Source organism: Loxodonta africana, chromosome 7 (assembly GCF_030014295.1).
Source record: "Loxodonta africana isolate mLoxAfr1 chromosome 7, mLoxAfr1.hap2, whole genome shotgun sequence".
Taxonomy (NCBI): domain Eukaryota; kingdom Metazoa; phylum Chordata; class Mammalia; order Proboscidea; family Elephantidae; genus Loxodonta; species Loxodonta africana.
Genome location: NC_087348.1, coordinates 13,628,123 through 13,637,252, shown reverse-complemented (window position 1 = coordinate 13,637,252; position 9,130 = coordinate 13,628,123). Strand labels below are relative to the sequence as shown.

The 9,130-nt window shown below is 49.5% G+C and overlaps 1 protein-coding gene across 1 annotated transcript in view; it reads right to left on the bottom strand.

The window, feature by feature from the left end:
• Positions 1 to 4,773: 4,773 nt before the first annotated feature.
• The window catches only part of VWCE (von Willebrand factor C and EGF domains), a 33,798-nt gene continuing 29,441 nt past the window's right edge, over positions 4,774 to 9,130 (bottom strand). The window contains exons 17-20 of the mRNA XM_064289285.1: positions 7,373 to 7,463; positions 7,210 to 7,292; positions 6,577 to 6,667; positions 4,774 to 6,101 (exon numbers count right to left, since the gene is read on the bottom strand). Of these exons, the coding sequence (XP_064145355.1) occupies positions 5,461 to 6,101; positions 6,577 to 6,667; positions 7,210 to 7,292; positions 7,373 to 7,463 (906 nt within the window). The 3' untranslated portion in view covers positions 4,774 to 5,460. The remainder of the gene's footprint in view (positions 6,102 to 6,576; positions 6,668 to 7,209; positions 7,293 to 7,372; positions 7,464 to 9,130) is intronic.

The following is a 9,130-nucleotide window of genomic DNA, read 5'->3' as shown; positions in this document are numbered from 1 at the left end:
CGACTCATAGTGACCCCACGTACAACAGAACGAAACACCGCCCGGTCCTGCGCCACTCTCACAATTGTTGCTATGCTTGAGCCCATCGTCGCAGCCACTGCGTCAATCCATCTTGTTGAAGGTCTTCCTCTTTTTCGCTGACCCTCTGCATTATCAGGCATGATGTCCTTCTCCAGGGACTGATTCCTCCTGATCATACGTCCAAAGTATGTGAGACATAGTCTCACCATTCTTGCTTCTAAGGAGCATTTTGGTCGTACTTCTTCCAAGCCCGATTTGTTCGTTCTTTTGGCAGTCCGTGGTATATTCAGTGTACTTTGCCAGCACCACAATTTAAAGGCATCAATTCTCCTTCAGTCTTCCTTATTTATCATCCAGCTTTTGCATGCATGTGAGGTGACTGAAAACACCATGGCTTGGGTCAGGGGAACCTTAATCTTCAAGGTGACATCTTTGCTTTTCAACACTTTAAAGAGATCTTTTGCAGCAGATTTGCCGAATACAATGTGTCTTTTGATTTCTTGGCTGCTGCTTCCATGGCTGTTGATTGTGGATCAAAGTAAAATGAAATCCTTGACAACTTCAACCTTTTCTCCGTTTATCATGATGTTACTTATTGGTCCAGTTGTGAGGATTTTTGTTTTCTTTATGTTGAGGTGTAATCCATACTGAAGGCTGTGGTCTTTGATCTTCATCAGTAAGCGCTTCAAGTTGTCTTCATTTTCAGCAAGCAAGGTTGTGTCATCTACATAACGCAGGTTGTTAATGAGTCTTCCTCAATCCTGATGCTGCATTCATCTTCATATAATCTAGCTTCTTGGATTATATAAAGCCCAAAAACCTGGAAAACCTGTTGCCATCAGGTCAATTCTGACTTATAGTGACACTATAAGACAGAGTAGAACTGCCCCACAGGGTTTCCAAGGCTGTAATCTTTACGCAGGCAACCATCATGTCTTTCTCCCATGGAATGGCTGGTAGGTTCGAACTTCTCACCTTTTGGTTAGCAGCTGAGCACTTATTCACTGTGCCACCATGGCTCCTTTTTGCTGGAGCCCAGGGGATGAAAATTCAGATCGGCTCACCCATAAAACACCATGTACTTTTCTGTTTCCAGCTGGGGTCTCTAAGGTGGTCCTCCAGGCCACTGGAGTCAGCCAGCCCTGGGCAGGGGGACATGCACACTGGGGCTGATTGTGGGCAGACCATGTTCTGACCAAGCTGGATCCCACTGGGGCCCTCTGAACATGTCACAGCAACACTCCCCATCCAAGGGGAGGAGGAGGACAGCTCTGAGCTCGCTGGGGTCCCTGAGAAAGAACAGCACTTACCCAGATATGAGGCAGATGCTGCCAGTGCCCCAGCCCAGAGCTCTGCTGCAGGCAACCTCTGCTGCACACATCCCAAGAGCATTCCTGGACCAGAAGCAAGCAGGCGTGGTCCTTGGGTGGGGCCACTGGACATCCAAAGAGCCAACAGCCCAGGAGCAGCCCTCACCAGTGAAGGGCAAGAGTTGGAGAACAACTACCCAGCTTCCTCACACCATCAGGAAGACAAGTCTGAAGCATGTGCTACATGGTCTCCAAAGGGACCCCAGAGGGACCGAGTGCCAGTTGTTCAAAGCACTAACCCATTCATTAACCAGCCCTTAACTGGTGGTCTACCCTTCCCAGTCTCACTTTCTCACAGTGCTCCCTGAGGTCACCTCTCAGCTCAATGACTTACACCCCAATACTCATCTCCAGGTCTGCTTTTGGGGGAGCCCACACTAAGGCAAGGTGGTTGAAGCACCTCACCGCAAACCGTGACCGTGAACCGTACCACTGAAACTCTTGCAGGAGAGCCCAAGTCACCTGAGAAGAAAAAAAAAAAAAGGGCTTTACAGGCTCAGCAACCAGGTTCTCTGTGCAACCTTGGAATGTTCTCCCAGCCCCTCTGGGCCTCTGTTTTCTCAGATGTAAAATGGGTGTCTGGCTAGGCACATTTTTATTCTTGGACCAACTTTGCGAAAATGTTTATAGCTGTCTCCTTGCCCCTTTTTTTTTTTAACATCCAAATGAAAATCATTTACTTGAGAACTACGGGAGAAAAAGACCAGACCTAGTGATCTGCCTCCTCCTCCATAAAGATTACAGCCAAGAAAACCCTATGTGCAGATCTACTCTGTAATACAAGGGGTCACCATGAATCGAAACTGACTCAGCAACAACTAATAACAGTAACAACAATAGGGGTGAGGAGACTAGTTAATTAAACCGTAAGTCACATACTTCATTGACTAGAGAGTTAGCCATGCAAAAAATTGGCACTAATTTTTAGCCACTAACATTTTAACAGCTGAGTTTGTTTAAGAAGTTGCCACATGGAGGTAGCCAGCATTCTGCATTTTCATTCTGAAATTAGGTCTCAGGGGCATCTTGAAGTTTCTCGACAGGAAGCTCGGGACCACAGGTAACAAGCCGTGGACACTTCTGGAGGCATTATAGCGTGTCATCATCCCAATCCTATGAGGTCGGACTCTTATTCCATTGCACAAACGTGTAAGTGACACCCAAGGTCCCATGACTAGTCAGTAGCTGAGCAGGGTTCAGACCCGGGTCTCTTGGCCCCATAGACATCACTTTTAACCACCATGCTTTTGGTCTTCCTGGGCAAAATAGTCTCTAAGCCCTTAGCATCAACAGTCTATGGTTTCCCAGTCTTATCAAATCCACTGAGTCTGAAGGAACCCCTGAAAATAATTTTTAAACCTTGAACAGAAGCTATCGCATGACGCCATCATTAAACTAAACCAGTTTAGTCCAATTAATAAAGAACGTTTGCCTTGAGTATTGTGCTCTTATAAAGAATTGTCTATATGAGTTTAAACACACAACAGTTAAGCTAAAGCACAGATGAGAACTTTACGGGGCAGAGAGCCTAAATTAATGGAGATGAAACAATATGGGTAGAGATAGTGAGAACAGTGACACAATGTGAAGTGTGTAACCACCGTCACGAAACTGTTCGTGCAGAAATTGTGAATGGATGGCCGTTTGGTTGTTGTTATGGACTGAACTGTGTTCCCCAGAAACATGAGTTGTAAATCCAACCTGATAGTGGTTAGAATCCTATTTGGGGATGGGTTTTCTTTGTTTCGTTAATGAGCCAGTATTAGTGTAGGATGTCTCAAGTCAATCTCTTCAGATATAAAAGAGCAGATGAAGCAAGCAAGCGCGGCTGGGGGAAGACAGAGGCCACACCACATGAGATCTCCAAGGAACCAGGAAACAGAGGCTGAGAAGAGACAAGGACCTTCCCTAGAGCCAACAGAGATAGAAAGCCTTTCCCTAGAGCCGACGCCCTGAATTCGCACTTTCAGCCTTCTAAACAGTGAAAAACTAAATTTCTATTAAAGCCACCTACTTGTGGCATTTTTGTCAGTGCAGCACTTGATAACTAAGACAGCTGTGCGTATTGCCACCAAAAATAAACAAAGCATTAAAAAAAAAAAAAATAAGTCTATGGTTTCCACGTTCCTAGCTCTGAGTTCCTTGTTGCTGCCACCATCCTCAGATTAGGACCCCACCACTACACTCGTTCTGGGTGAACACCCCAGATGGCTTTTGTAGCCAGTAAACACTGCAGACACTTGATCCTGGGATACCTGGGGAGCAGCAGGTGAGAGAAGGGCTAAGATGAGGGAGGCCTCAGCTGATGGGGTTGGGGCCTGTGCACTGGGGGCTGGAGTTCACCCCACAGCCCTCATGGCTGTCGGTGGTAGCAAGGTGGTGACCTGGTGGCAATGTAGCTCTCCATCTTCCAGCCCCACTTGACTTCCCCTTCTCCCCATTCCACTGCTCTGCCCAAACCCTCCCTGCAGCACTGAAGGACTTATTCCCTCAGCTGGGAAGGTGGACAGGGCAGTACCCAGCCATCAGCCCCTATAAGGAATCACCTTGACTGAAGAGCTGCCTCGCCGAGATAATGCCCCCTTCTGGGACAGTACAAATAGAATGACTGGTCAACACAGGGCACAAAGCCCTATCCCTTTGGCCCAACTCATGACAATTCTGAACAGCCATCCTAGCCACAGAGTTCCTGGAGTTTGGTTGAGCCTTGGAGTGGCACTGCAGTCCAACTTCTCCCTCTCTGCAACCATCTCTCCCTCCCACAAGTGTTAATCCCAAGAGCGTGCCCTAAGAAACTCTCCCTCTTAAGGAAGCTAACCTGCAGAGCCATCTCTCCTCCATCTCTTCCCTTCTTACCTGGGAAGCCCCCTGTGATGGTTCATTTTATGTGTCAACTTGGCTAGGCTATAGTTTCTGAGGGTTTGGCCAAATACTAGTCTACTTGCTGTTCCATAATGTAATGCACCAATCTGTTTAAAGGGGAGCTCCTTAGAGTGTATTCTGCCTCCAGAGGATAAATAGCTCTTTTGGCAGAACTTACTCTCTTTCTCAAGTCTGCATTCTTCCCATCGCCTGATCTACAGATCCTGGAATGCAAGCCTCTAGGAGTCTCCAGCTTCCTATCTGATCTACGGACTTTGGACTTGCCAGTCCCACTACCACGTGAACCAATCCTTTGAAGTAAAGCACATACTCACGTGCTTGCCCACCCTCTCTCTCTATAAATATATACCAAAAAAACAAACCAAACCCATTGTTGTTGAGTTGATTCCATCTCATAACAACCCTACAGGACAGAGTAGAACTGCCCCATAGGGTTTCCAAAGAGTGGCTGGTGGATTCAAACTGCTGACCATTTGGTTAGTAGCCAACTGTTTAACAACTGTGCCACCAGGCTTCACATAAATATATATAGAACCAGATAGATATCTGGTTCTGTTTCTCTAGAGAACCCTGACTAAGACACTGTCCAACACTGAGAGGCAGGCCAGCAGGTGCCTACATGAGACCCCTCCCAACCTAGACCGTTTCGTGTGGGATTCAGAGCTCCTCCTGGGTTCCAAGCTGGAGTTTCTCCCAAGCTGGGGGGCTGAGATGGGGAACTGGCTTACCACATGTGGGCTTGGGGTAAAGTTTTCCCACCTTCCCAGAGGCAAGAAGTGAATGAGCAGGGCAGCCTGGGAGAAACGGAGGTGACCTTTAATTGCGAGATCTCAGGTTAGAATGCATGACGGCAGGTGACACAGTCGCAGGGGAACCCCTAGCCCTATCTGACTCTCCCCAGGAAGAAGGAGGCCCGGCAGCCGCCAGCTTTTCTGCAAAAATCACACCAACCGTGGTCCAGGGAGGGTACTGACCACGAAGAACACAGTTTGCTCAATTCTCATACCACGCTCGAAATGCTTCTTGGGAACAGGCTACATCTGGCCTAGGTGGGCTCCTCCACTCCCACAGGAGCCCTGCAGGAATGAGCACTGGCATCACCAGCCAGGTTCGCCCCAGAGCCGCCTGCATGCCTGCTGGGCCGCTGGCAGTTTCCTCTGTCCGTCTTCCGGAAGTTGAGACCTGCTTACACAGTGGACTCCTTCTCCCTTGAGGTTGTGGGTTTTTGTGGGGTGGGGCCGGTGGTGGCTGTGAGGGCCGCAGAGAGTCTGGAGGTGGGGGAGAGTCTGCGAGGCCTGAAGGAGGTCACAGGGCCCTCTGAGGGGCTGGGGGCGATCGTGGAAAGTGACGATGCTTCATTCAGGGTGGTAGCAGGCAGGGAAGGCCGCCTGGATGTGGTCCGGGCCTCGGAGGCTGAGGAGAGCTCATGCATAATTGGAGGTGGCCAAGGAACCCCTGGAGAGGCTAGAGGTAGAGTGTGGGTTCCCGGAGGGATGGAGGGCCCTGAGGAGGACTCAGGGGGCTGGGAGTCCCTGGGCTCCCCTGGGATCATTTCTCCTGGCCCCAAAGGGGCTAAGTGCGAGGCCTGGGCTCCTGAGCGGCTTGTCAGTGAAGTCCGCATATTTGACAAGTTCATTCTTAAGAGGAGCTGGAAGAGAGGGAGTGCTGGCCTCTGAGATGACACTGTTGGGGGCCCCAGGCAGGCGGTGCAGTTGACAGAACTCAGGGGGCCCTCCATGTCCTCGTGGGGGCTCCGGACAGCTTTGCCGAACCCCACATTTCCATGAGGGCGAAGCCTTGGTCTTTCCTCCAGAAGGAACAGGGACTCTAGAGTGTGGAGAGAGGTGGGGGAAGCAGGCTGCACAATGTTTCACCCCAGGGCTGAGGTGGCCCTGGATAAGCTGCACTGGGGACAGATGCCCAGCTGTCCTCTGAGGGGCCAGAGCACACCTGGTGAGCACAAAGCAGCTCCTGCGTCCAGGGAGAGGAGACCGAAAAGGAACCATGAACAAAGGGAGGCCCTACCAGCTATTTACTGTGTGACCTTGGGCAAGTCACATAACTCCTCTGGGCCTTCATTTCCTCATCTGTAAAACGGGCATAAAAATAACGACCACGTGGGGATGCTCTGAGGATCAAATGGGAGTGGAATGACACTCGCTGTGTGACCTTGAGCAGGCCCCGTTCCCTCTCTGAGCCTGGTTTTCTCACATCCAGCCCTTGACAACCTCTAGGTTTCTGGGAAGAAAAGCAAAGTAGAAGAAGACAATGGTGAAACCCAAGGACCCTGGGGCCCACTTACCTCGGCAGGAGGAGCAGCAGTCCCCGGGGCGCGTAGGGGGGTCTGCACAGCCCTGATGACAGGGGACCTTCTCACAGCTCACTTCTCCCAGCTGGCAAAGTGGAAGGACACACAGAAGCACATACGTGAGGAAGCCCAGAGCATCGCACCTGCTCAGACCAGCAGCAGGACTCCCAGACAGATCCTGGGACAGAGGTAGTGTGCCTCAGTCCCTACCTGAACCACAAGTGAAGCCAAACGTAACAGGACTACCTTAAAGAAACCACTTCTCTGCACTCTGGACTTCCAGGAAGAGGGAGAATACTGTCAAAAGCAAAGATATTCTAGCAGGTAATGTGAGGTTAAGAACAGCTGGAGAAGGACAGGTTCATGTTGGCCAATGATTAATGCGCTCAGCTGCTAACCAAGAGGCTGGAGGTTTGTGTCCACCCAGAGGTGCATTGGAAGAAAGGCCTGGCAATCTGCTTCCAAAAAATCAGCCACTGAAAACCCTATGCAGCATAGTTCTGCTCTGACACACATGGGATCGCCATGAGCCAATCAACTCAATAGCAACTGGCTTTCTTTTTTTAAGGGGCTCTACATTTTGCAAAGGGACAAAAGGCAAAAGTGGCCATCCCCAGGCCAGCTTACCTGGCAGGTGCACTGGGTGCAAGGCTCATCATCCAAGGTGAACACCTGCCCATTCGCCACCTTCCTTCCCTCGTAGTTGCAGTCTGTGGGGGCAGAAGAGACAGAGCCCGTGAGAACCAGACCACAAGGGAGCCTCAGGCGTGGGGCAGCTGGTCCCACTCACCTTGGCACACTGGGCAGCACTCCCCGTCAGGGTGGAAAGGGTAGGTGCACGTGATGGGGCAGTCCAAGGGCGAGCAGGCCACCGAACCCAGCTGCAGGACAGAGAAAACACACAGGCCCTTCATTTGGGGCGGCTGATGGGATGCTCAGGAAGACACAGGTCGTGAAGTCACTGAGTGCCCATCAGAGCCACCAAGGTTGGAGGGACACCCACAGTAGGTGGGGAGTTCTCTTGGTGGGGTCTGTCTTCTTGCTAGAATGTAGCCTCTACAAAAACAAGGGCCTGGCCTCTTGTCCCCCTATAAGCTGCTGGCCATGGACCTCATCTGCCAACAGGTACCTGGTAAACCAGTCTACCAACTGCCCTGGAAAGGGGAGCAGTAAAAACAGAGGAAAGAGAGACCCAGACACCAAAGCTCCCAATGCACATGGCCATGATATGAGCACAGCACACGCACGGGGGTCACTCAGAGGTCAAGGGATGTCAACTCCGTGTTTCTCAATCTTTCTGTAGACCTTGTCTCTTTACGCACCTGCATCCAGCAGGAGCTCACTGCAGCACAGAAAACCACTCCGCGCTTGCAACCACTGCCGGCAAAGAAGCTTCACCGAGCATTAAACACTTTCAGCAATAAGGACTTTTTTTTGTTTGTTTTCCAAATACTAAATTATTCTCTAACCTGCTTTTTCAGACTGAGAGGCTATATGGCTTAGGGGTAAAAAGGGTGCCTCCCAGAGTCGGAATACTAGGCTTCGTCTCTTGACACTTCAACTAACTAGTTGTAGGATCTTTAGTGGAATCCTTCAGTGGCACCAATAGTTAAGCCCTCAACTACTAACCAAGAGGTCAGTGGTTTGAACCCACCCAGAGGCACCTTGGAAGACAGGTCTGGCAATCTGCTTCTGAAAGGTCACGGCCTCAAAAATGCTATGGAGCAGTTCTACTCTGCACACATGGGGTGGCCATGAGTTGGACTCAACTCAACAGCAGCTAACAACAACAACAGGATCTTGAGCAAATTATTTTGCCTCTCTGTGCCTTGATTTTTCTCATCTAGAAGATGGAAGTGATGGTGGTTAACGGCCTCATAGAACTCTTGCGTGCAATGACAGTTAATGAATGTAAAGGGCTGAGAACAATGACAGGCATGAGAGCTTGATAACGTGAGTCTATTAAAGAGATTCTGATACAGAATAGAATTTCAAATTCTCACAGAATCCAGACTTTCTGGAGCCACAGAGGCTGGATGAACCCCCAAAACTATGGTCCAAAGATAATCTTTAAACCTTCCACCAAAAATATCTCCTAACGTATTCTTCAAACTATAGTTTAGCTTAACTGGTAAAGAATGTCTACCCTGAGCATTATGTTCTTTTAAGAACTATCTACATGAGATTAAAGTGACAAGAGCAACTCGAAAGGTTAGATAGGAACCTTAGGGAGCAGTGAGTTTATGTTAATGAGGGAGAAACAATTCAGAAAAGGAGGATGAGAATGGTTGCCCAACTCAAAGAATGTAATCAACGTCACTGAATTGTACCTGTAGAAACTGTTGAATTGGTGTATGTTCTGCTGTCTATATTCTCAACAACAACAACAAATTCAACAAATTATTGAAAAGAAAAAAAAAAAGATTCTGATACAGACTCCTGGGCCTGGGCTCCCCTCCTCCACCATCAGTGACGATCCTGGGGGCCACACTTTATACTATGAGCAGCCCTTCATGACTCTCCTGGTGACCAGGCAGACTTTTGCCAG